Source organism: Balaenoptera ricei, chromosome 7 (genome assembly GCF_028023285.1).
Source record: "Balaenoptera ricei isolate mBalRic1 chromosome 7, mBalRic1.hap2, whole genome shotgun sequence".
NCBI lineage: Eukaryota > Metazoa > Chordata > Mammalia > Artiodactyla > Balaenopteridae > Balaenoptera > Balaenoptera ricei.
Window position 1 is genome coordinate 113,403,349 of NC_082645.1, and position 27,927 is coordinate 113,431,275.

At 39.5% G+C, this 27,927-nt stretch overlaps 1 protein-coding gene across 2 annotated transcripts in view; it reads left to right on the forward strand.

The window, feature by feature from the left end:
- Window positions 1-4,549: 4,549 nt before the first annotated feature.
- Window positions 4,550-27,927, forward strand: part of PSMD1 (proteasome 26S subunit, non-ATPase 1) — a 103,658-nt gene continuing 80,280 nt past the window's right edge. The window contains exons 1-14 of one of the 2 annotated variants that reach the window (XM_059928917.1): window positions 4,550-4,726; window positions 8,794-8,837; window positions 9,476-9,549; window positions 9,741-9,910; window positions 13,240-13,445; window positions 16,264-16,407; window positions 18,544-18,770; window positions 21,271-21,331; window positions 22,391-22,519; window positions 23,665-23,753; window positions 24,229-24,307; window positions 24,804-24,977; window positions 26,847-26,958; window positions 27,510-27,706. In XM_059928917.1, coding sequence (XP_059784900.1) covers window positions 4,711-4,726; window positions 8,794-8,837; window positions 9,476-9,549; window positions 9,741-9,910; window positions 13,240-13,445; window positions 16,264-16,407; window positions 18,544-18,770; window positions 21,271-21,331; window positions 22,391-22,519; window positions 23,665-23,753; window positions 24,229-24,307; window positions 24,804-24,977; window positions 26,847-26,958; window positions 27,510-27,706 — 1,722 coding nt within the window. In that variant the 5' untranslated portion in view covers window positions 4,550-4,710. Of the gene's footprint in view, window positions 4,727-8,793; window positions 8,838-9,475; window positions 9,550-9,740; window positions 9,911-13,239; window positions 13,446-16,263; window positions 16,408-18,543; window positions 18,771-21,270; window positions 21,332-22,390; window positions 22,520-23,664; window positions 23,754-24,228; window positions 24,308-24,803; window positions 24,978-26,846; window positions 26,959-27,509; window positions 27,707-27,927 lie in introns of those variants that run through there. The other variant, XM_059928918.1, reaches the window with a different exon arrangement.

Genomic DNA, 27,927 nt, shown 5'->3' on the forward strand with positions numbered 1-27,927 from the left:
GCTTAGTCCTTGGAGCCAAGCCCTCATAATGAGTCCTGGCTGCAGAAACTGGGTCTCTGTCTTGTCACAGGAGTTCTTTCTCTCCCTCACTGGTTAACAAGGTCTTCTCAGAGCAGGGTGTTGCCGCGGATCATTACCCTAACCTCCCGCCCCTCCCCCGTCCCAGGCGCATAGCCCTCTCCAGAACTCCTAGCTGCGAGGGCAGCCACTCCCAGCCCTTTGATCCCCGACAGAGGTGGGTCTCACTTTCAGATTCTGCCCCCTGATCTGGTCTGGCCCAGTATGTGCCACCAGCAAAGAGCAGCCATGATTGTGAAGCATGCCAAGGGGCCAGGCCTGAATAGGAGGGCAGAGGGACTGAGACCTCGGGGTGAGTCTAGACCAGCCCTGTCTCAGAAGAACCTACCAGGCACATATGTAGCTTTAAATTTTCTAGCAGCCACATTAGAAAACAAATCAAAAGAAACAGGTGAAATTAATTTTACTAACATTTTATTTAGCCCAGTATGTCCAAAATAGTATCATTTCAACTGTAAATATAAAAAAAAAATTTTTAATGAGACATTTTGCATCTCTGAAACCCTGTGAGAATTTTACACTTACAGCCAATTCAGATATTAAATTTTTATCCAATATACTTAATCTGTATTTAGATTTCATTAAATTTATAGTTGAAAAAATAGATTCACATCCTCAAATTGTTCCAAAGATACTTTAAAAGTTTCCCAATGACTGAATTGGTACCAGTCTTTAAATTTCAATAAAATAAGATTTTAATTTAAAATCAGTTTCCTGGGTTGCACTAGCCACATTTCAAGTGGCCACCTGGGGCTAGTAGCCACTAGATAGGACAGCCAGAGTGCAGGAGATCTCGCTTGGGGGTTCATTGTGGCTCCTCCCACCCCTGGCCACTTGCCCAGAGCTGGTTGGTCATTATAGACCCTCCCCCTGCCCCCAGCCACCCCTCCTCCCGCGAGGGAACAGTGGCTTCCAGCATCACTTCACCCAGGGCAGATTTCCGGTTGCCCACGATAGGCGTTGCCCTCCTGGACACTGTCCTTAGAGGGAAGAGAGCCCAGCGTCTCCGATGGCTTCCGGGTTCTTTCGTGCCTCAGTCCATCCAGAACAATTCCAGCCCCAGTCGGGCGTTTCCCTCCAGCCAAGCACCTACCTACGGGAGGCCCGAGTCACCGTCTGCGTTTCACGTTTCTGCTCCCTGAATAAACGCTTTTACTCTAAAAGCACGTGGCCTGAGTGCTGTAAAGGAAGCAACCACTAGCCTCGTGGCCAGTTTTATTCCGCGCTGTTCTATGCCAAGCCCTTGATTAGAGCACCTCCCCTCACAGGCGGCGCCAGGTAGGTGGACCAGCCCCCTCTACAGCAGGGCTCAGGTGACCCCAGGGCTGCTGTGCAACAGGATTTGATCCCTGGTGTCCTGGCACCGACACCCGCGCTTTCCACCTTATCACTGTGCAGCTCAAAAAGCAGTCAAGCCCAGTTCTTGACAGGAGACCGAGCCCTCCTGAGACCCAGGATTTAAATGCCAGAAGGCTCGCGGGTTGAGGGGATGGGGGTGGGTAGAGGTGGGTGGTCATAGAGCGCTCGCCCCTTGCCATGTGCTCCGCCTTCTGGGGAGCGCTGTGACCACTAGAGAGCGCCGCGCGGGCCAGGGAGGTGCTTCGGCGAAGCTTCGGACTGAATCCTGCTCAAGGTGGGCACATCCGCAAAGAAAAAGCAGGGTCACGGTTTCCTCCCGTCACCCTGACAGAGGCCCCCGCCTAACGCGTAACTGTGTGAGCCCACAGCTGACCTCGTTTGGGTTTTGAGATCTTTTGTGTTATTCCTATATTTGGAGGGAGATAGTTGTTTGTGAACAGAGCACTGGGTAAGAATTCTTTCTGTGGTTTTACTGTGTCCGAAATGTCCTCTAAAAAGAGCTCATTTTAGAGTCTTGGAGAGGGCAGGGGTTTCTGAGACATTGGTCTGAGTTCTAGCCTTGTGCCAATAACTAACTGACCCTGTGTTCATCCATTCATCCAACAAATATTTATTGAGCACCAACTATGTGCCTGACCCTGTGCTAGTTACTCTAGGGGACATGTAGATGAATAAGATGTGGCTGTGCCCTTGAGTCGTTCCTTGTCCAGTTGGGACATAGGCAAGAAAACATGATTATAGCTGTGTGGGGTAAAGGCTGCAAGGGGACACATGGTGGGGTGGTCAAGGAAGGCTTCCTGGAGGAGGTGCTGGGGATGAGGGGGAGAGGCCTTGAAGACAGAGCAGAGAGCAGGTACTGAGGTCAGAGACAAGGTACCATGCCCGCACAGCCTTTCTGGGAATCGGAGCAGTTCAGGATGGCAGGAGTGTGGCACACAGGGCAGAGGGGTGGGACATAAAGATGGAGGGTAAGCAGGGTTGGGTGAAAGTCCTGGAGAAGCTTGGAGGAGACCGTCCCTGCCTTCCTTGTTTTGGGTAGTGCTCCAGGCTAGCTGTGAAGAATGGCCTGGAGAATTGTGGGATGGTGAGCAGGAAGTCAAGGCTGTTGGGAACTGTTGCAGCCAGGAGAGAAGAGGGGGAGATGACTAGGGGGTAATGGAGTGAGATGGGAGGCTGGGCTGGTGTAAGAGAGATTAGGGAGGACCAGATCTGGTGCAGACCAGGTACGGGGGACAGAACAGTCAATGGTGCCCTCTACCCACCCTCTCCCTGGGGGGCCCTGCTTCAGTAGCTGATGGATGCCCTTCATCACACTGGGATCAAGGCAGGAGACACAGATGCAGCGGGGGCGGGGTGGGGGTCCGCAATGTATGCAGCTTTGAGGTCGTTGAATTAAGGAGCATCAAGCAGAGATGCCTGGTAGGTGTGTGTCTGATGCCCTGGAGAGAGGGCAGGGCTGCAGGCGTACATTGTAGGGCCCCCACCTTGTCCATGGCAATCCGAGGCATTGCACTCCCACAGGGAGAACGGGGAGTGAGGAGAAGGCTGTGCACAGAAACAGGGAAGAACAAAGCAGAAGAACAGAGCCCAAGATGGGGACTCGGGGTTTCAAGGAGCAGAGGCAGTGGTCAGAGCTGAGTTTTGAAAAAGATTGCTCTGACTAAAGAGTGCAGAATGGAATGGAGAGGAAGAAGCCAGAGGCCTGGGACAGCAGAATGTCCAAGAAGAGAGGGACCTCTCTCAGGGCTCCCATGGGGCTCAGGTGAGACTGTGGCAATTACAAGCTCAGCGTCCCAGCCAGAGACAGAATCGTCCTTCCATAGAGAATGTCTTCTTTTTGAAGAGCAGAGATGGCAGACTGGCCACCTCTCTGCTTTAAAACATTTTGAATTAGTTGCCAACATTTTTTTTTTTTTTTTGCCAACATTTTTTTTTTGAGATATAATTGACATATAACATTGTATTTGTTTTAGGTGTACAGCCTAATGATTTGGTATTGTGTATGCTGTGAACTGCTTATCACCATAAGTTTAGTTAACATCCGTTACTGCACAAAGTTACAATCTTTTCTTGTGATCAGAACTTTTAAAATTTACTCTCTTAGCAACTTTCTAATATACAACTGTAAGTCGTCATGCTGTACATTCATCGCCAGGACTGATTTATCCTATAAATGGAAGTTTGTACCTTTCCACCCCCTTCACCCATTTCACCCAACTTGCCAACATGTAAAATTCCTAGGATTTCACACAAAATTCTGATTTCTGGCTTTTCTTGGAAAAATCAGAAGCTCTCACGACAGTAGCCCTGCATTTGGCACTGCAACACTGTCAGAGCTAAATTGTTTAGTAAAGCTGGTATAAGACTGCAGATGGCTGTCACAACAGGCATTCCAAATTAGATACAATAAAAAACAGGAACCTGTCGCTACAGAGGGAGAGAGGAACTGGCCAGATGTAAGACAAGAATGGAAAATTTGTTTTTCCTTCAGAACACTTTTCACTGTATATCTTTTTATATTTCTGATTTTTAAACCATGTACAGTATTAACTATTCCAAATGTAAATAAAATCCTTCATTGTTCAACTTTATTATAAACCAGTGCTTACTTAGGGATTCATCGTGCTATGATTGTAAAGCATTTATGTTTGGATTTCTTTGGAAGCTGGGCCCTGGTTTTTAAAAATAATGGAAAATCACCCTTCTAAGAAAACGCTCTTTGCCCTCCCGGGATCCCCAAAGGCTTGGCTGGGGCGCGGGGTGGGCGCTGCAGGGAGACTTCCTGAGCAGCAGGTGGCGCTACGAGCCCCGCGAGCACCTCTCCTCAACCCGTTTTTCTCAGCAATGGCGGGTGACGGTGGGGGCGGGGTGGGGGTGGGGGTGGGTCCTGTCTCTAGGGGTGGCTATTCTGAAGCCTGATCCCAGGTGCGGACGAGGGTTCCCATTCCCGCGGGAGCGCTGACCTCGAGGAGGATTAGAGAACACCATGGAGCTCTCCGTGCACCCTCCCGCGCGAGGCGGGGCGGCAGTGGCGGCATGGAAGACACAGGTCTGGGGAGAATTCGTGCCAGGCGGCAGGCGGGACAGCGGGCAACCCCGAGGCGGGCGGGGTCCTGGGTGAGAAGCGAGCCGGTGGCCTGAAGAGGCGAGTGACTGAGCCGGGCACCCGGGGAGCCAGGCGGCGCGGCGGAGCGAGCGGCAGGGAGCTGACAGATAGACGGCGCGGCCGGGGCGGCGAGTGAGCGAGCGGGCGAGCTAGTACGGGGCGCAGCCATGATCACTTCAGCCGGTGAGTGGGATCGCAGCCGGCGCCGAAAGGGAGGAGACGCCACGCCGGCTTTTAGCTGAGTCAGGGCCGGTGACTGGGCACCTCCCGGCGGAGCACCGGCCTGCGCGGCTGCTCACTGCGCGAGGCTCACCCCTCGTGCCGGGGGCTGGTAGTGTGGCCCGGGGTCTCCGGGGGCCCCGCGACCCCCTCCGGCTCGGGGGAATCGCGCTGGGTTGACCGGCTCGTTCTTCCTCCGCAGCCACACCCCCATGCCCGGACACGAGGGGCTTCCTGGGCCCTTCTCTGACCCCGACGGGTTTTCCTTAATTCCATTCCTCCGGCGGTTGACCATGTGGGGCCGTCCGAGCCCAGCCCTTCCTTGCAGGTGGTTAGGGTGGGATGGTCCCCCCGTGCAGCCGGACTGTAAGGGAGCCCATGCTACTTAAGTACTTCTCGACCTGACTTAGCACTTTTCTCTTTAGAGGGAAATCGAAATTAAATTAGGCTTGAGGCGGGTCGTTTCTGGGTCTGTTCTAAGGATATTTAGTTAAAGCACCCAGAGAACTTTAGTGTTCGGTGAAGACAGCATCCTGAAGGCAGACATTATACTGAGAATCCAACTGTGGTTTTGAGGCTAGACGCTAACTAGGCTGCCTTGAAGGAAGAACTCATGGGTGTGCGGGGCAGGTTTCCTGCACTTAACCGTTGTGTGCGTAGATCGTGGAATGACGTTTGCAGCGGCATAAGCTGTAGAAGTCAGGTTTCAAGTGGAGATTTTTAAGCCCCGGGCTGCAGATTGATGTGCACGTAGCTGTCCTCAGCCTTGGTGCCTTTTTTCGTCTCTGCTCACAAACCTTTTTCTCGTCCTGTTTTACTCCACACTTGCCCCACAAGTGCTTTGCTATAAACAAACTGATAATCAGAGGACAGTAACTTGTAAGGAGCTCCAAACCATGTGTTTTATAAGGATTGCTTAAAGAAATTGGTGGAGACCCTGGGAGACATAATAGTTCTTTTTAAAGACTTGAAGAGCCGTCACCTGTACATGGGATTAGAGTTTTGTCTCCAGTGGGTGCAGATGATTGGGAGATGAATTTTAGTTCAATGTAAGGAAAAGCTTTTCCATCCAGTCAGAGTTCTCTAAAGAGAAAATTAGCACTAAACTTCTTGCTGCTTGTAAATGTAGGCCTCATTGTTTTTCAGATCCCTCTACTTAGCCCACACCACCTTCATCTCTTGCCTGGCTTGCTTTGACAGCCTTAAGATTTTGTTTTTCCAACAATTACCTCCGTATAGTCCATTCTTCGTGTTGTAGTCAGAGTATTCTTTTTTAAACCTTAATCACATAATATTATTTTTTTGGTTAAAATCCTTCAGTGGTTTCCATTGTGCTTATAATAAAATCCAGGCTTATAGGCCTACATGATCTGATTCCTGGCTTGTCTTGTACTACTTTTTTCCTCACTATACCCTAATCATACTGGCCTATCTGTTCCTTGAATATGTCAATTTTTCTCCCCTACCTCAGGCCCTGCCACATTCTTTTCCCCCTTTCTAAACTCCTCTTCCTCAAGTTTTCCCTTAGCTTCTCAATCTTTAGCTTCCGCTCAAATGTTAGTCTTTCCTGATCATTCTATTAAAACATGCTGCATCTCTCCCCCTCAGCTGTCCCCTCTCTTCATTACAGTCCTGTAATTACTTTGTTTACTTGTCTGACTACTGTTTTTCTCTCTGTGGTAGATTTTGGGCGGGAAGCTTTTCATAATTCTTAGAACAACTGCCGAGCAGATGACAGAAGTTCAAAAGTATTTCTCGAATGAAGAAATCAGTTAGCTAATCAAATCAATAAATCAGTCACCAGAGTATTTTAAGTAGAGGCTGAAACAACACTTGGTGGGGATTTAATAGAATTTAAACCTAATGATTTTTGAGGTCTTCCTCTGAGACTCGGTGGTGATAGCATAGTGTGTATTCGTTACTGTCATTGGTTACATTTACTGGATTACTTATCAGCTTCTGCTCCAAACCTTTTGTCACCTGGTTTCCTGTCCTTTGGCTTTCTATGGCTTAGGATCTGTCCCGGGTGCTAAACGGAACCTAACAGGTACTAGTTTGGATTAGTCAGTTTATTTGTTCATTTATTGGCTAGGCACTTGCAGGGCACTAAGAACACAGTGGTGAATAAGAGGTCAACATGTACTGTTAAGTTTTTCCAAGAGGTTTGGCTGTGAAAGGGAGCGGAGAGATAGAGATAGGTGGTTGCTGGAGGGAGACATGAGAATAAATTTTTTTTAACATAATAAAGGAAAATTATGCATAAAAGCTTTAAAATAATAGTCTCCCACTCCTCTTTTCCCTTTCTTATTCCTTGAGGCAACTGTTTTCAACTTTTAAGCTGTGTCTTCTGGAGCATACCTTTATATTTATAAATAATATGCTATTTAAAATAATGCTGTAAATCGATAGAGCAACTTTAGGTAATATCTGCTGACTTCATATTATGGCATAAGAGATTTTTTAGCATCCTGAAACCTTCCCCATTCCCCAGGTGCACCTCGTCCCCCGTCTAAAGGAGAGTTCTGTTGTCTTTAAGATGAGAAATATTTGTGTATGGAGTGTAGGTATTTGATTTAGTTGTGTTCCATGGACAATGGCTGCATTTCTAAGCCAGGACAACCATATAACACATTAGTCATAAGTGAAACCAAACAGGAGAGTGTACAGAAATCCATCACCTCTTTTGGTAAAAGCAGTTCAGACATACTGTTGATTGACGGTAAGGGAATGGGTAGCATTTTTAGTATTTTGATAAAGCATTCTGCCATTTATGATCTGTTCCACATTTAAGGTACTCTTGTCTATCAGCTCTTCCATGTCACTAGTTCACAATCCCCCTCCCCTCCCCTGATTGCATTCTTTAATCTGTCTTCTCTTCATGCTGTCAATTCAACCTGTCTGTTCTGGGTTTGTTATACCAACCTAGAGTACCAAGAAGTTCCTTTTATCTGCTTTCATGCTTTTTGAACAGTAGTATGCCCTAGCTAGAACCATGGCATAGTTTTGTTTGCTAAATTTTGTATCTTTTCCTGTATGGCTCTCTAAAGACGAAGCTATTTGGCGAACCTACACTTACCAGTTAGAAATGGCTAGCTACATCTCCTAAGGAAAGTTGCCTTGACACTTTTTGTATCAGCTCACAGTTTCAACTCAGTGTTCCGGAATGATTTTAAGACCTACATGGAAAACATATCTGAGAGACAGTTTAGTTTCCTTCATGGTCCAAGGACGGTAATCTCCCACATCTTTTTTTCTAATAATCCCTTTGCTATATGACTGTACTTCAGGGTGCATTTTTTTGGAGAGGACAGTTATTTCCTTTACTCTCCAGTGTTAGTGCTAATCACCTCAGGGTCACGTGGGGAATGCTGTGCTTCAGTAATTGAAGTCAGAACAAGTGAGATTGCTCATCATTTAGCAGAGCCTTCTAGGTTACTTGTGATACAACAGAGGTGCCTTAATATAGGCATCTTGAAATAATCGAATTATTTTATTCTGTGAGTTGATGACTAAGTACTCCTGCTTTTGTAAATAATTTTATAACTCTTGGTTTATTTTGTGTGAATAATTTTATTCAAAAATTGTGTAGGAAAATTTCTCGTTTTGGTCAGTAAATTCGGCCAGTGATTGTCAAACTGTAATGAATATCCGTATTACAAGGAAGGCTTATGGCTCCATTACTGGACCCCATCCCCACAATTTCTAATTCAGTAGATCTGTGATGGGGCCAAGAATTTTTATTTTTAACAAGTTCCCAGGTAATGCTAATGCTAATTGATCCAGGAACCATGCTTTGAAAACTGTTGAATTAGGCAAATAATGTGATATATATGGTATTATGAGGGTTTGATAACATAGTTAATCCTTAAAATTTGAAATATAAACCTTTTCAGTTTTAAAGAAAAATAATGATTCCTCTAGTGAAGTCACCCCTCAAAAAATACTTTTTTTCCAACTCTAATATATTGTTGACTAAGTGTTAGTTTATCTTAAGATATATATTTCATAATCATATACCTTTTGTCTTATAGCTGGAATAATTTCTCTTCTGGATGAAGAAGAACCACAGCTTAAGGTATGAGTCAAATAAAAATTAACTGGGCTTAATATGAGTACTTCGAAGCTCTTTGAATTTAGTGATATCTGTATATCTTCTTCCATTTAAAATAGCCGTCCTACTTAGTCTATACCTAGTCATTGAAATCTAGCCCGAGGACAGGACAGTATTTTGGCAACAGCAGTGGTTTTCCCTAGAGTTTTAACAAAGCTGAGGCAAATAAATCTAAGTGTGGCACCTGGAAACCCCCCCCCCCCCCACACCAGTTTTCTTATCAACGGAAATCACAAAAAGTTACTTCTGTATCACATATTTTAAAACTATTTTCATTTGACGAAAATTTGGAATATACTTTGGTTGGCTCTAGGCACCTGAATTCATTTATATCCAAACCAGCAGCCTAGAGTCAATCTTATGCATACTGTCAAAGAAGAAAAATGTTCAGTATGATAAGGAATGACATTATGTTTTATGATTGAAAACAGAAAGGAAGTGTGTAAGCCCAATGGAAAATATAAGTCAGTTGGTAAACTTTTGTATTTGTCATTTAGTAAATATGACTTAGAATTTGGCCACTGATTTGTTGGAAACTTTTTTTAAAGGAAGTATAATGGTAAGTCTGTCTCAAAATCGAATTTTGGTTTTATCTTCTACAGGAATTTGCACTACACAAATTGAATGCAGTTGTCAATGACTTCTGGGCAGAAATTTCTGAGTCTGTAGACAAAATGTAAGAATTTACTTTATTTCTATAAATTGGAATAAAGTAGATCAACCTTAATTATCTGTGGATGTGGGTCTGTGGCTTATTAATTCATTTAGAAATTTGCTGCCACTAAATTGCGACTTGAGTATTTAGATTTGGAATTTTTAAGGAGAACCACAGTTTGAACTAGGCCTATACTTCCTAATTTCTTTCAGAGAAGTTTTGTATGAAGATGAAGGTTTCCGGAGTCGACAGTTTGCAGCCTTAGTGGCATCTAAAGTATTTTATCACCTGGGGGCTTTTGAGGAGTCTCTGAATTATGCACTTGGAGCAGGTGACCTCTTCAATGTCAATGATAACTCTGAATATGTGGAGACTATTATAGGTAATTATCTTCCATCTAGTAAGGCTTTATCTTGTTGGCTTCTTTCTTGCTCTAGTACATATAGCATTTTTTTCCCTGAATTTTTGAGGTTGCCACATTTCATCTAAATTGAAAGTTCATAATCTTCCTACAGTAATTTTATGCAGGCTGAGTTTTTAGATCTGCCTTAGAATTCTGTGCTTTGTTATTTTTTGTTGTAATGAACAGTAACATGAATAACAGTAAAAATGAAGACACTCTACTCACAAAATATTTTAAGAATGAATCTAAGAAATTATTCAGAAACAGCCAACTTAACACAAAGATAGTTATCTCAGTGATTATGTTTATCTCTTTTCCGATGAGCATACTGTTACATGAAAAAATTAAATCTGATTGTTGTGAATAACAGAAATTAAATGATAGTAATTCATAGAGTTGTTTCTAACACAGGAAATCATTATTGAGTGTTTCCATTGTACTAGGCACTGTACTGGTCGTTCTTCATAGCATAGTTTATTCCACAGCTGCCCTGTGAAGAAGGAGCTAGCCTTGTTTTACAAATGAGAAAACTTGGGTTTCAAGATGATAAAGACACATGGCTATTAAATAGGAGGGTCAGAATTTAAAACCCAGGCTTACTTACTACGAAATCCATACTGTTTCTACTAGTAACCATTGTTTTTTTATTTGCTTCTGTGTTTTTGAAGTGAGAGGGTAGCACACAGGTAAGGTTCGGGATTCTCTATCTTGTAAGTTGAACCAGCTCTGTAAGAGTTTGTTCAAAGCTTTTGTAGCTTTAAAAATGTTTGAAAACTCCTGTTCTAATAGATGAAAGAAGGGATTGCATACCCTTCAGATGTGTCTTTTTGACTATCAAGCTTTAGATCATAGTTACAGAGAGCCCAAGAGTGTGTTCTCTGTCAAGTGTGTATAGTATAGTTTTTTGAATTGCTGATTAAGAGGACATCTGCATTATTCACCTGAACCCTTAAAAGGAGAAAATTGGTATTCTCTTTCAGAAATTGGGAAATGCTGCACAAGGCAGTCCAGAGAGGTACTTTTCAAATGTCCCTGAAGTTTGAAGTAAGATTTTGTGTTCACATTTAAAATTTTTTTGCCATGATGGTGTGAGAATGTTGCAAGTAAGTTTATTGTTGTTGGGAACTCACTGAATTGGAGTTTTCATCTGTGAATCCTGTGGGAAGAACAGATGATTTTAAAGAATAGACCGTATCATTTGAAACCAGAGCACTTTCCCTACATTAAGTTAGAAATGGTGAGTTAAGTGCATTTATCTCTTTTCTCTTATTTGAAGGATTTTTTTTTTGATGAATGTTGATAATTTTTTCCAGTGGTGATCTGCAAGTGCTTGCAATGTTAACATTTTACAAATGATGCTTTTAATCAGGACAGCTGGTCTATAAGAGGTTATGAGGTGGTAGATGCCTTCCTATGTATCATCTTAGTCTTAGCTTGTAGAAGGTGGTTGTTGACTGGTAGACCAGTTCTGTTTGCTTTTCTTTGTGTGGAAATGGGGTTCACCCTTCTAGTTTTCTTGAGACTCTTAGAATGGATTTTTTTAAATGTCAGCGAGATTTGTGAGAGGATATATAAAATAGAATTTAGGAAAGCCTTCCTAGGATCTTAATGAATGTCATAAACAGTACACTCAGAAAATTCAAGGCTAGAATTTTCAATCTTCTCCCAGTTGTAATAAGACTTCAGCTAGGAATGAGGCTCGGTTCTGGAATACAGTTATGACATAAACCTGGTAAGTGAGAGCACAAGTCTCATTTGAAACCTGGGAGGTAACATTTTTCTCCCTCAGTTATTAACTAAGGAAAGCTCCCCAAATGTTATAAATCTGAGATTCCTTTCTGATGAGGTAGGGGTAATGTTTCCTCACAACTGCATTTGGTTCAAAAAGCTCATATTAGGGCCTGGTGAAGATTTTCTGCAACCAAAATTGTTTAAGGTCTGCTTTGTGAGTGCCACTTAGTTCTTACTAACTGTACCTGAACCTGCCTAATTCTACCTGGATGGACCCCTGAATGTGGTATATTCCAATTTATAAAAGTCCTCTGCTTCCCCCAAAATATAGACCCATTAACATGGGCCATCTAGTAGACCAGCAGTTCTTTATCCTAGTTCAAATCATTTCTGTTTCCTGGGGCTATAGTTGGCAACTAATTAATCTTTTCCTTGTACCTTTCTCTTTGAAAGGGAGGGTGACAGGCCAGTGAGTTATAGAGAGGATAACTGCTATATATGTCATTCAGCTTGAGTGGCTGTTTTCCTTAAGAAGGTGGAAGAAGGTTTAGGGAAATTTCCTTTCTTGGTTGCTCCTAAAAAGTTTAAGGTATGATTGTAAAGTAGTGTAAGTTGTAAACATGATACCCTTCAGTATGTTGCCTCTTCCTCCCCATTCACCCAAATCATCGTGAAATGGGAAAGCCAAATTATGCACATGCACCACTGCATGAATTTTCAGACTCCCTGTTTGGGGGAGAAGGGGAAGTATGTGTGAATAGGTTCAACCTACCTCACATTGAGACAGTGAATATTTTAGCTGATTGCCGGAAAGGTTTTTGGAAATCTTGGGATTGCCTTTAGAACCTGTGGCACATTTCAGGTCATAGACTCTCTACTGTCAAGGATCTAATAGTTTCATTAATGTGAAGAAGTGTAATTTATTGCCATGTGATAATTGCTACAGTAGGGTTTTTGTTAATATCCTCAGTCATGGCAAGTGTTTGTTTTTGAGAGTGAAAACAGCAGCTATTTGTAGCCAACTCTGTAGAATAAGCAGTTTAGTCAAGTTGAATAACATAATTTTGAATAATAAACAGTAACAAGATAGAAATTTTTTTTTAAATTTATTTATTTATTTTGTGGCTGCGTTGGGTCTTCGTTGCGGTGCGCGGGCTTCTCATTGCAGTGGCTTCTCTTGTTGCAGAGCACAGGCTCTAGGTGCGCAGTCTCAGTAGTTGTGGTGCACGGGCTTAGTTGCTCCGCGCCATGTGGGATCTTTCCGGACCAGGGCTCGAACCCGTGTCCCCTGCATTGGCAGGCGGATTCTTAACCACTGCGCCACAAGGGAAGTCCTAGAAATGTTTTAAATAATGTCAGCTTACTGGAATTAGTGTGTAGCCCTGCAGTGTAACTGTTATGGAGGGAACAATATTAACTTGAAGGTATAACTTACAACATTTAAAAAATCTGAAATTTGCTCATTACTCCATAGTCATCCCATAAGTTTTTTTTATGATTATAAATGTAGGCATTGTCCTTTCTAGTAGTATAGCCCAATTTACCAGCTGATCAGAGTTATTTTATTTTCTCTATAGCAAAGTGCATTGATCACTACACCAAACAATGTGTGGAAAATGCAGATTTGCCTGAAGGAGAAAAAAAACCAATTGACCAGAGATTGGAAGGCATTGTGAATAAAATGTTTCAACGATGTCTAGATGATCACAAGTATAAGCAAGCTATCGGCATTGCTCTGGAGACACGAAGACTGGACGTCTTTGAGAAGACTATACTTGAGTCGGTAGGTAGATGCTGGAATTTTAGAGATGGCTATTGATGAAGAATCAGCAGAGCAAATAATGAAAACTGAAAATTGCATGGGTAGTGAAAAGAAAATCTAACTTAGATATAATAAGGTGCTCTTTTGAGAAAAATTTTATTTTTATATTTATAAAATATAAAATATAAGTATTTTATATTTATATTTATGTTTATAAATGAACCTTGGCTGTGTTTTGTGTTTGTCAAATAGTTGCTTTTATCTTACCACATTTATTCCTTTGAGGTCTTGCATGGGGAAGTTGTCTTAATTACCCTGCCCTTTTTAAGGAGACTATATTGGTAAACTGCTATTGTAATGCATTTATCATGGTTAAAACTATAAGCTACATTCCTGGTTTGGGGGTGTTTTGAAATAATTACGACAGTTGTAAGTTACCAACCAAAGTGGTCAGAGAGGTGCAAGACTGAGTTAAATGGACATTGATCTGCATGCCCACTTTGCCTGCCTCACTACGTATCCTTCTCCACAAGCTAGCTCTTTGCACTCCAGCCATTTTGACCTTGTCTCTTCTGCTAGATGTACCATACCCCATTCCCCTTGCCAAAAGTATTGCCCCTGCCAAAAACATCTTTTTCCTTTTCTTTCTTTACCTGCTGTATTCCTGTTCAAGATTCACAGTTCAGCTCAACTGTCATTTGTTTACAGATCCTTCTGTCAATCCCTGCCAGGCATACCCTCCTCAACCCTTAGGTCCAGGTAGGTCCACCACATTATAACCTCCTTAAGGATAGGTACTTTCACCACTGGGTCCCCAAAGCCTAAGGCAGTGTTTAGCAGCAGTGGTAAGATTTGTTTAAATGAGTAAATGAATGAATGACCCAGTGTCATAGAACGGCCCTTATTTTGCTCTGTTTGATTTTTGTGCAGTTGTAGTTTCCCCTTGTCTTCAGGTGAATAGAAATAAAATATTTGTTTTTATTCATTCAACAAATATTTTTTGAGTGCGTATTATGTGTCAGACACTGTTCTAGACATTGGAGATACAGTGGCAAACAAGACCAACAAAGTTCCTGCCCAAATGGAATAATCCACTGGAGGAATAGGCAGTGAAGCCTTATTCCCTATAAGGTAAAGGGGTGATAAATTTTTAAAGAATAAAGCAGAGTAAGAAATGTGTATTACTTTACACCCCAGTGCACATATACATATAGATGTAACTTAGGATGAAATAATATCTACTTTTTCTACTTATGATGTAATCCTGATATTTTAAAATTGTATTTCATTTTTTAAAAAATGCTAGTCCCATTAAGTTGATTTCATCATGTATACGCTGATAGATCACAACTTGCTTTTTAAAAAAAAATTTTTTTAAATCATTGAACAAAGCTATCTTTAAATTTTATAGTACTTTACAGTTTTCACAAGTTTCACACGCGATTTCATATAATCCTATAATAACACTTTTTTATCCCCTGCTCCCTTCCCCCTTCCCTGTCCCCACTGATAACTACTAGTTTGTTCTATCTGTGAGTCTGCTTTTATTTTTTGTTTTATTCACTAGTTTGTTGTATTTTTCAGATTCCACATATAAGTGATATCATGCAGTATTTGTCTTTCTCTGTCTGACTTATTTCACTTAGCATAATGCCCTCCAAGTCCATCCATGTTGCTGCAAATGGCAAAATTTCATTCTTTTGTGTGGCTGAGTAGTATTCCATTGTGTATATACATTTGTGTGTGTGTGACACCCCACATCTTTATCCATTCATCTGTTGATGGACACTTAAGTTGCTTCCATATCTTGGCTATTGTAAATAACACTGCTATTGGGGTGTGTATATCTTTTCGAATTAGTGAATTTTGTGAATTTTTAATTTCTCAACTGGCTTTTTGAGAAGTACTCCTGTAGCTCTTCAGCATGCTTATTTATGCTGAAGGACTTTTATAGGTTAGTATCTCAAATATTGGGTATGCTTTGAAGAACCACAGGTAAACATAAATAATCTGGAGGGGCTTCCCTGGTGGCACAGTGGTTAAGAACCCGCCTGCCAATGCTGGGGACATGGGTTTGAGCCCTCGTCCGGGAAGATCCCACATGCCGCGGAGCACCTAAGCCCGTGTGCCACAACTACTGAAGCCCATGCACCTAGAGCCCGTGCTCCACAACAAGAGAAGCCACTGCAGTGAGAAGCCCGCATGCCGCAACGAAGAACAGCCCCCGCTCGCCGCAACTGGAGAAAGCCCGCATGCAACAGTGAAGACCCAACGCAGCCAAAAATAAATAAATAAAATAAATTTATAAAATAACTAAATAAATAAATAATCTGGAGTCAAAATTTCCTCAGGAGGGCACCAGCTAGATGTGACAGCACTCAAAGCTTGAGTCACTCAGAGCTGGAGAATAGTTCTATCACATTGTGTTCCTGGCCAGTGAGTATAGGCGGTAAGTCATGAGGATTAGCAAGACTAGAGGCAGACACAATTGAAAAGCATAGCCACTTGGTATATGTACAGCTGTATAGATCATTTTATAATAATTAACAGCACCACCACAGTTATAGTATACTATGGTCATATAGTCATGATCCTGGATGATCACTAAATATTTAATTGTTTTCACCTATTTTTTTTTTCATGAAGACAGGGAAATAGGTAATTTTCTTTTAAGATTTTCATCTAAAATGGTTAAAAATTTTAAGTTTTATTGTTTAAGTAGCAAATAAATCTTTAGCTGCCTAGAATGGCTAAAGACTATCGATTAAAATAATTTGATTTCTAAATAAACATGCTTCAGTAACCAGATAATCATGTCTCTTCAAATTATCTTTTTCAGAATGATGTCCCAGGAATGCTGGCTTATAGCCTCAAGCTCTGCATGTCTTTAATGCAGAATAAACAGTTTCGGAATAAAGTACTGAGAGTTCTAGTTAAAATCTACATGAACTTGGAGAAACCTGATTTCATCAATGTTTGTCAGGTAATAACATTGCATTACTTTACACTGTACTGCTGGGCCGTGCCTCACTACATTACATTATATAACATCACATCACTGTAATTTCATACATGTATCTCAATTGATCTTTACAACAGCTTTGTGAAGATACTTTATGCGTTTATATTCCATTTTACTGATAAGAAACAATCTCTCAAAACTAAAAAGCTGTTTTGTTATAATGTGTTATTTCTATGTATTCTTTTTTTCATTTTGAAAATAATCCAAGCATTTAAGGAAATTTTTGAAAATGAGGTTAAAAAAAAAAAAGGTAGAAGAAAAGATAAAAACGGTACCTATGTTATGTCATTCTAAAAAGAATTTCAGCTGTAAAAATTATCTTTGGTTTCATTCCCCGAACACCAGCCAAGACCTTTGGGTATATTTTCTTTATCTCTTTTCATGTATGGACTTGCTTGCACACTTTAAAAAAAATTAAGACAGTATAGAAAATATATAAGATGAAAAGTGTATCTTTCCCTTTCCATTGGCCTTTTCCCAATTAAAAGATTCATAAATGTTTTTCTTCCACCTACTAGCACATGTGGAGCTACCTCATTCTTTTCAATGGCTAGATTGTGTTTTATTGACAAATTTTTGTATTCTGCTTAGAGCACAGCATTTTATCACACCTTTGGTTTGTTATTTTTTCATTATAATGTGTTCTCAATATGTGTTTCTATCCTCTATACATATTTAAAATTTAGATTAATACATCCTTTTTTTGAATGCTTTTTTTAAAAATTGAGTATAGTTGATTTACAATATTATGTTAGTTTTAGATGTACAGCAAAGTGATTCAGGTTTTTATTTTTTTTCCAAATTATTTTCCGTTATAGGGTATTACAAGATACTGAATATAGTTCTCTGTGCTGTACAGTAAATCCTTGTTGCTTATCTGTTTTATATATAGTTTTTGATGCTTTTTAAACCAAGTGTGAAACACAGAAAAAGCTGGAAGAAAAATATCCACCTTTATATCACCTGAAGTCTACGTAACATTTTAGTATATTTCCTTTCACTTTTCTCTGTATAGGTTTCTGGAGTTTTGTTTGCTTCTAAATAGTTTTTAATAGTTTTTAAAATAGTTTTTAAAACTTACATGAAAAACAGTAGTCCTCTGCCTTCTTCCTCTGTGTATTGCAGTTTTATTCCTCAGAAGTAATTTTATTTCTTTTAGCTATTTTATTCCTTGTCCCTGTAAAAATTTTTTTTAATTTATTTTACATTTTTAAAATACATTTTTGAACAGATAATATTACATTCACATGATTCAAAATTCATGAAGAATCAAAGGATATACAGTAAAAAGTCTTCTTGACACTTCTTTCCTTTGGCTCCCAATTTCCCTTCCCTGGAAGCAAACAGTATCAATTATATATTTCCTTCAATTTAACGTTTTTTCATGTTTTAATGTTTCACAAATTCTTGTACAAACTCTTTCTTGATTGTGCAGTAGTCATTCAGTGGATATACTTTGCCTTTCTTAACCAGTCTCCTGGTATTGGTCATTTATTTTGTTTCCATAATTTCCTATACTTAATTTATAATAACTTTGGTTAATGTGTTCATTTTGAAATTGAGTTATTTGCTGCTTAAGGGAACAAGAAAATTTTAATTGAATTCTTAAAAGAAAAATCCTAAATTTATTGGGTGGTTTTTGTTAAAACATGTGGCAAATCCTAAGAGTAGTAAGCGAAATGCTTCAAAACGGTCATTTTAAAATGTGCCTCTTGTCCTGGCCCAGCACAATACAATGTGTTAAATGAATGAACGACTCCCACAATTTATGGTAAAGCAGAAAATAAGTTACAGAGCACTTGATAGCGATTTATGGATAAGATTTAAAGAAGCCAAGATTCATTCACCAACCGGTTATTGAATATTGCTAATTGCCAGGCACAGTGTTAGGAGCTGTGAATATAAGTTGTGTGGATTTTCTTATGGAAGGCAGATTCCATTTTCAGGAAAACTTTGGTGCCAGGATCAGAACTAGAATGCTAGACTAGATAGTCTGCCCCAGTTTGCCTTTACTTATATTTGTTGACTATCACTCTCTAAGTATCTTGTAGACAAAGTTTTCAATTATTATGTAATTGTTCTTTATCTGCATTTCAGTGCTTAATTTTCTTAGATGATCCTCAGGCCGTGAGTGATATCTTAGAAAAATTGGTAAAGGAAGACAACCTCCTGATGGCTTATCAGATTTGTTTTGATTTGTATGAAAGCGCTAGCCAGCAGTTTTTGTCATCTGTAATCCAGAATCTTCGAACTGTTGGCACCCCTATTGCTTCTGTGCCTGGATCCACCAATACGGGTACTGTTCCAGGATCAGAGAAAGACAGGTATAAGTATCTTTTTCTGTATCAGAACGAATTCAACAATCTTTATTTCATTTTGAGAATAGATATTTACAGACAACATAATCTAAGAATAAATTTCACCATTAGCTTTCATAGATTAGCCTCTTACTAAAGCTATTGCTCTGTTTTGCACTCTGCTGCATACATTAAGGAAAACCAAAGAAATGGACCCTTCTGGAAAGAAGCGGAAGTGGTTGTCTGATGGGGAGGGTGCCTGCCAGACAGCATGTGTGCTATCTAATCAAGTAAATTAAAAATCTCAGGGCTTCCCTGGTGGTGCAGTGGTTAGGAATCCACCTCCCAATGCAGGGAACAGGGGTACGAGCCCTGGTCTGGGAATATCCCACATGCCGCGGAGCAACTGAGCTTGTGCGCCACAACTACTGAGCCTGCACTCTAGAGCCCGCGAGCCACAACTACTGAAGCCCGTTGCGCCTACAGCCCCTGCTCCGCAACGGGAGAGGCCGCCACAGTGAGAAGCGCGCGCACCACAGCGAGGAGTGGCCCCTGCTCGCCGCAGCTAGAGGAAGCCCGCACACGGCAACAAAGACGCAACGCAGTCAAAAATAAATAAATTTGAAAAAAAATCTCGGATGGGGTAGGTTGGGCTAGATTTTAGGCATTTGGGTTAGATATTTGTACAGTTAGAAACATTCTCAGCTTTTTTTTTTTTTTTTTTTTTTTAAACAAGGATGTTTCCTCTCACTAGTCCTTTTTTTCTTCTTTTTTAAATTTCTTTATTTTTATTATTTTTGGTTGTGTTGGGTCTTCGTTGCTGTGCCCGGGCTTTCTCTAGTTGCAGCCAGCAGGGGCTTCTCACTGCAGTGCTTCCTCTTGTTGCGGAGCATGGGCTGTAGGCACGTGGGCTCAGTAGTTGTGGCTCACGGGCTCTAGAGCACAGGCTCAGTAGTTGTGGCACACGGCCTTAGTTGCTCCGCAGCATGTGGGATCTTCCCGGACCAGGGCTCGAACCCCTGTCCCCTGCATTGGCAGGCGGATTCTTAACCACTGGACCACTAGGGAAGTCCCCATTCTCAGCTTTTTTAACGCTTTTATTAGAACTAATAAAAATTACTGTAAGTCAGTAATCTTGTAATCTTCATTTATTTAGGTTTTCTTTCATTTCTCTCAACAGTGTTTTTGTAGATTTTAGTACAGGAGTTTTGTACATTTTTCCCTAGATTTATTCCTAAGTATATTAGGTCTTTCAATGCTGCTGTAAGTGGTACGTTTAAATTTCAATTTCCAATTGTTTGTTGCTAATATGTAGAATTACAATTGATTTTTCTATATTAATGTTGAATCCCACAACCTTGCTTTAGTCACTTATTAGGTCTAGTAAATTTTTTTTATAGATCCCTTTATAGAATTTTCTACATAGGAATCATGTCATCTGTGAACAGAGACAATTTTACTTCTTCCTTTATAACTTTCATATCTTTTCCCCCCTTATTTTTTTCTGCATTGGTTAGGAAATCCAAACATTCTTCCTTTGTTCCTAATCATGGGGTAATAGCATTTAATTTATTTCTTTTTGATTTTAAAATTTTCTTTCTCCTTACCCTCTCCTTTTCTTGTGTTGTGTTTATTTGCTTTCATGTTCTTTCTGAGTTGATCTTAATTTCTGAAGTAATTATCCTTCTTCTTCCATTCCCAGTTTTTCCCTAGTTATATTATTTCATTTCTGATATATAATATTCTTTTATATCTTGTAAAAGTTTTCTTCATATCTTTGACCTCTTTTCAAATAATTTTTTCTTATAATGGTGAATGGGATTTTACTTTGATCCTTTTTTGTGGTTTATCTTTACTGAAATTAGTTTTCCTAAATATTTACAAAGGAGGCTTGTTTAGGATAGTTTTTCTAATTTCCCTGTTCTCTAGAACTTCCTCTTTTATTGTGTTTGTGGAGTTTTCAACAAAACGGTGTCTTATGTTCTGAGATCTCCTGGCTCTGTTTCCTTTCTCACTTTTATTTCAGCCTTCTTTTTCCCTCATTTCTGCCGTCTTAATTTGGATTCTGTGCCCAGCATTTTCTCCTCAGTGTAGTGCTTTGACCTAGAAGAGGGTGTCGGCTGGTTCGTTTAAGAGTTGTTGAGGCTCCAGCTGCTTTGCTTCAGACTGGTCTTTGTGGCTCGTGGTGGTGTATCTTCACCTGACCGTGTTTTGGGAATCTGGGAGATACTTTGTCACCTGGTTTTGTTGTCCATATATTTTGCTAACCTAGTTAGTTGCTTTGCGTGTTTTTATGAATTTATTTGGTGGAAATTCAGTAACTGGGTTGCCTCCATCTTACTTTACAATCTTTTTTGTTTCCTAATGGCAGTACTTAAGAAGTAATTAACTGTTTTTTCCTTGCAAAATATTTAATTTGGACATGGTTCAGACCTTCAATTTGATTAAAAGAAAAAAAAAAGCCACCCACACATACTATTCAGAAAATATTTATCACATTAGTAACTATTGGTTCTCTTCTTTTTAGTGACTCAATGGAAACAGAAGAAAAGACAGGTAGTGTACTTGTAGGAAAGACACCAGAAGCGGTAAGTGTGCTTTTTGAAGTTGAGGTTGCCATTTAAACAAATATTTCCACACTATACTGTAAATTATTTAAAAGTGTTTCATACCTGCTTTTATGGAGGTTTATTATTAAGTTTGATACCAAAGTTATTTTATAAAAATGGATTTTCTATAAAAAGTAAAATTTTAAAGATTCATCCCAGGGAATTCCCTGGTGGTCCAGTGGTTAGGACTCGGCGCTTTCACTGCTGACAGGCCTGGGTTCAGTCCTTGGTGAGGGAACTAAGATCCCACAAGCCACACAGCACGGCCAAAAAAGAAAAAAGATCAATCCCAGAAAGCACTTGACTTAGAAGAAATCAAATCCTCAGATCCTTATCAAAGAATGAACTCTGTCCAGAATAACTCTGAATTACCTGTCACAGAGTGAGAAAAAAAGTATGGCTTCTAACAAATAAATGGCAACTTATCATAGAGGGGGAGGGGGTAGTTTAGTTGTCTTTATCTTTAGTATTCATGGTGTGTGGAAGAGTGGGGCAAGGATTAGAGCAGTGGTCTGTTGGATGTAACTGTTTCCTCCATCAGGATTTTTGGTTTCTGGTTATCAGGTGTATAAATTTCAACTCTTCTTTCACATGGTTGGAGAGTTGTGTTGATGGCTTGGTAGTTCATGAGATCATATATATGTGTTGGTTAAAGGTGCTTTTTCTCAATTTGGAGGAGGGAGTTTCTCACCTAAACTATAAGTTGGCTGTGTATAAAATAGTTCTCCTTGCATATCACCAGTAATTAGTTACTCTTTTACAGTTTTTTTTAATATTAAAATATTTTATATTGGAAGCGAGTTTGGAATGAATAGCATTCTTCCATCAAGCTGGTATCATATCTCAATGGCATCTAATAAAGAAATAAATTACTCTTTCTCTCAAATAAATGATACATGAGTTTTCTAGATCCTACTGTTAAAATACGGGTTTTGTTGTGTGTATGACTGTGAATTTCACTGGTTTAGGGCTGTTAAAATAAAGTTAGCTTACTGTATTTCAGTAATACAATAATTTTCATTCTTGTTTGTTTGGCAGAGTCCAGAGCCCAAGGACCAGACTTTGAAAATGATTAAAATTCTAAGTGGTGAAATGGCTATTGAGTTACATCTGCAGTTTTTAATACGAAACAATAACACAGATCTCATGATTCTAAAAAACACAAAGGTAGGAAATTCATCTGTAATGGAGACCTTTTTCTTATATTTATTTCTTTCTTTAATAAGTACTTATATTTATTTCCTATTGAATAATTTGTTGCATTTTATTCCTGATCAAGGAAATAAGTATTTAAAAAAAAATAACCATGGGAGAAATGCTTGATCTTGTTGAAGAAGAAAGGGAATTAATATTGATTGAGCTCCTGTTTTTTGTGCTAGTCTCTCATTGGGAAGTTTAGTGGCTTTTTTTTTTTTCAGTCCCACTTTTTAAAGTTAGCTTTTATTTGAATGTATACATGTGGCATTTGGACAAATACCACAATCAGAACATTAATACAGGTTATTTGTGTGTTTGTTTTTCCCACTGAACTGCAAACTCCTTGAGAATAGGGGTTCTTACCTTGATATTGTAACCTTTGTTGAGATACTGATCGTAACAATTATTAATTTTTGAACAGATTATCTATTCATCTGGTTCAAAAAATGTTTTTATATAAAAAGATACATAGTACAAAAAATCTTCCTGCCTTGCCTGTGTTATTTACCCAGTATCCTTTCCCAAAGTCATTTATTCATTTTTTATTGTCATATGCTATTCCATTACTAAGCAGTTGTTTGATTGAGGCATATGTAATCATGCTTCTCCAGACTTTCAAAATAATTTTTACAGATGGCAAAAAGAATAATATAATTTGCATTTATGGCAATTTTCTGATGTTTATCTTTATAACGCAGTCTCATTAAAAATAAACACAACAACTTTGGTGATTGCCAGAGTTACAGTGCCAGAAGAGGTGCAGCATTGCTCCTCAGGTTACCCCAATACTTTGGAGACCTTGAGCTAGATACTGAAGAGAAATGGCAAACTATTCAGAAACCCAAAATTAGAAAATCTGCTGCGTAAATTCCTACCTAAAATCTACTACTGACCTCAATTAAGACCACAAATAAAACTTTGTTTGACTTGCTTGTTTTTTATAAGCTAGCTATTTAGTGTTTATAAAAGAAATATCCAAGATTCGTATGTTAAATACCAGTTCAGTTTATTCATGTTTTCACCACAAAACAGGGCCTCTTACTGTGTGTTCACATGCAAGCTTGCGTTTGTATGAATACTTTGCTAATATTAAAAATCTGAATTTGTTTTTGTAGGATGCAGTAAGGAACTCTGTGTGTCACACAGCAACTGTTATAGCAAACTCTTTTATGCACTGTGGGACTACCAGTGACCAGTTTCTTAGGTAAATATACTTGTAGGTTCCCACTTTGGTTTAAAATTGTCTTTGACAGAGACTCTGTTGACATTGTCACATGGATGTGGGGAACTTTCCCTGCCTGACAGTCCTGAATTTTAAATTCTACTTTTCTATTTTATAAATTTTTTTAATTGCATATGCCTACTTGTTTTGAGGTAAAATTAATTTTCTTTATTAGTTGCCTTGAATATAGTTTTTTGAATGAAATACATTAAGCTTAGAAATTTGATACAGTTTTGCTTTTGTTCATAGTGGAATTACATGTCATGCATTTTTAAAAAGTCTTCAAAATATTAAGAACAACTTAGGAGGTAAAATGGAATCATCAGTAACTTGAGATCCATAAAGTAAAATGATTTGTAACAGTTCAAGGTGAACATTTTAATGCTTTGACGTTAGCGTTATAAAAAGCTTTATGGAATTCATTTCAGTAGTGTTGCTGAATTTCCTTTTCTTACAGAGATAACTTGGAATGGTTAGCCAGAGCCACTAACTGGGCAAAATTTACAGCCACGGCCAGTTTGGGTGTAATTCATAAGGTAATATATACCGATCACTGTGAGCAGGCATCAGAACAGAAGCAATTTTCCTGGAGTTCAGAAAAAAACTAAAGTTTACTATAATTCATTGACAGGTACATTTTGTTAAATTGGATCAGTCCTCATACAGGGAAGGATAAAGTAAAGAAGAAATGTGTGTTTGTTTTTTTTTTATAAAAAGTGGAAATCTTTTTCCTGTGAAGACTAGCTAAGACGTTTCTCAAAATGAATTGAAATAAGTTATTTGCATTGTCTAAGATGAATTTGGGGAACTGTTATAAAACAAGGAGGGGATGGGAATTGCAGCATTTGTTTCTAACCAGGGTGTGACTGGGTCATATAAAGGCTGTCTTCTTATGTGAGTGATAAAGTTGCTTAGGAGAGAGCCCCACTTCCCCCTTCACTCTGGAGAAAAAGCAATAATCATAGAAAATGTTACATCTTCTTTTCTCTAACTTTCTTTTACTGACACCTTTGTGGTGGCTCAAATTTACAGGGTCATGAGAAGGAAGCATTACAGTTAATGGCAACATATCTTCCCAAGGACACCTCTCCAGGATCAGCCTATCAGGAAGGTGGAGGTCTCTATGCACTAGGTCTCATTCATGCCAATCATGGTGGTGATATAATTGACTATCTGCTTAACCAGCTTAAGAATGCCAGCAATGATGTAAGTATTAGAATGGAAAAATAAATTCCCATTACTTAAGAGTCCAGGGACACATTATATTTGCCGAATTATTTTAGTGAATAGAAATTTTGTAGGATTCCCAAACCAGTACTGTTCTCATTGAATCTTTCTTTCTTTATTTGGTTGTGTGGGTCTTAGTTGTGGCAGGTGGGCTCCTTAGTTGTGGCTTGTGGGCTCCTTAGTTATGGCTGGCCAGCTCCTTACTTGCAGCATATGGGCTCCTCAGTTGTGGCATACAAACTCTTAGTTGTGGCATGCATGTGGGATCTAGTTCCCTGACCAGGGATCGAACCCGGGCCCCCTGCATTGGGAGTGTGGAGTCTTAGCCACTGGACCACCAGGGAAGTCCCTAGAATCTTTTCATTTGAAGATAGTTTCCTCTCCTTCTCCATAAGCTAAAATTGTGCTTCTCAATCCTTTAAACCTTGTGTGTGAGGAGCAAAATAAAGTACCAGATATTTATATTGATAAAATATGTGCTGTATTCCCACACTTCAGAGTCTTGTTATGTTATATAAGTGACTTTAGTGATCATTTAGCCTAATTCTATTATTTTTCAGGAAACTAAAGCCCAAAGAAATTGCATGTACTCTTTTGGGAATCAGGATTCTTGCTTGTTTGATCTTTGATGACTTTTAAAATGTCACTCTTTTGGAAAAACTTACTAAGCAGCCCTGTTCTTTTTTTAAGGAACCTTGACACATAGGATTTTAGACTTTAACTTTTATGTTAGTCTCTTTTAGAAAGCTACTGAGAGAGTAGCTAAGTGAGCCAGAAAATTCTGTCCTACTTCAGTGAAAAGACTGAGGCCAGTAGGAAGGTCTTTCTCAGCTAATAAGCTCCCTATCCACAAATCATATAGTTTATACATATCTCTACCTCATTTCCTCTGTTGGTCTCAGGTAAAAATTTTCTTGTCAGTTAAAACTTTTTGGTTACCAGCAGTAAAACCCTCTGCTTAAACAAGGAGTTTATTGGAAGTAGCTTATTTAATTAAAGGAAAGGCTGATGAACCAGTTCTCACAAAGCTTAAGGGCAGGGCAGTTCTGGGAATCTAGATAACAGGAACTAATGGGATCATCTCTTCAGGGCACTGCTGTCAGGGTGAATGAACTTGAAATGTTTTTGGTCCTTGGGTCATTCCACCTAAGAAAGATGAAAATTCCGGAGGAGCATCTGATTGGCCTGTCTTGGGTCACAGGCCCACACTTCCGCCAGGGGAAGATGGGAGCTTATTTTAAGTGATGGTCCCACCAAGACTCGAACCAGTGGGGAGGAATATTCCCCAAGCAGGAATGGGGTGCTGTCACCAATAAGAGGATACTGTACATTCAAAAGTAACAGATCACCACAAAAGTGTTCCTCAAATAAAGACTAACTTTTGGTCTTGACACCATTTTCTCCCACTTTCTTCATAACCATGAAGTTATGAAGAAACTTTTTTCTCCTCTATCTTCAGTTTCCTTCTGTGCTGCCTCCCTCAGTCCACAAGCATCTTCAGGTCTCACCTATCCTAAAAAAATCTCTCCTCACCACTTGCTTCTCCCTTTTAGTTGTTGTCATCTTTCTCCTCCCCTTCTCATGTAAATTTATTAAAAGAGAGCTGTACTGTTTCCACTTTCATTTTTTTCATTTCCTTCTCAACTCACTATTATTTTGCATCAGCAAGCAGCATTCTTTTGAAACTGAAATTGGTGAGGTTACCACTGGCCCTCTGTATCCTTTGATCATACTTCCTAGGCCAGCTGCTTTCCATGCCTAATATCACAATGTATTTTGAAATTTGAATGAAAGCTTGGATTTTAAGTGCAGTGTACCAAATAATTGGAGCCCATCCTTTTTCTTTAGATTGTTCGACATGGTGGCAGTCTGGGCCTTGGTTTGGCTGCCATGGGGACTGCACGCCAGGATGTGTATGATTTGCTAAAAACAAACCTTTATCAGGATGATGCTGTGACAGGTAAGTGATTCTTTCCAAAGATGACAAACTCTAGGATTAATTAATGTAACTGTAATATTTGTTTTCTACCTATATTTTGTGGTCTCTTAAAAATCTAATAGATTTCTCTATTTGCCCCATTTATCAAACTCATCTTATAAAAATATGTTTTGTGATATATAGGCTTTTTAAAATGGTATATCTTGTGTGTATGTCTGTATAACTGACTTTTGTAAATAGAAGTTTATTAGAGTGATCTGCTTGTATCCTGGGGCTGTCTATACTGCTTGGTGATAATGTAGAAAAAATATTGCCATAATGTCTCCTTTGAAATCACTGTAGGATTTGGTAGTGTATCCTATCAAGATTTAAAAGGAAAATAGCTGTAAATATATGGATGTACTTCCACATAAACTATTCTTCTTTATATCTGATGACTTGAAAAAAGGCTCTCAGAAGCTAATGGTTGTTTTGATAGTTGATGCTAATAGTTAGCACTTCCAATAGGATATGTTTTATTTACTTTACATACATGACTCTTATTCTTTAATGTTTTGCTTTTCACTCACTAGGGGAAGCAGCTGGCCTGGCCCTAGGTTTGGTTATGTTGGGCTCTAAAAATGCCCAGGCTATTGAGGACATGGTTGGCTATGCACAGGAAACTCAACATGAGAAGATTCTACGTGGTCTTGCAGTTGGCATAGCATTAGTGATGTACGGGAGGATGGAAGAGGCTGATGCTCTCATTGAATCTCTCTGCCGTGATAAGGTGAGATCACATATTATTCATCCCTTTTTCCCTGCATTTCCTCACCCTCTGGTTATTATATCCAGCATTTACAGAAACACTTAACCTTTACTGGAAATTGTCTCTATTCCTATCAGAACTCTTAGGCACATTTGTTGATAAAACTTCTCAAAAGATATATAAAGCCTAATAGAATTTAGGAAAGAAAAACACTGATTAAAAGAGGTGAGCAGGGCTAATTT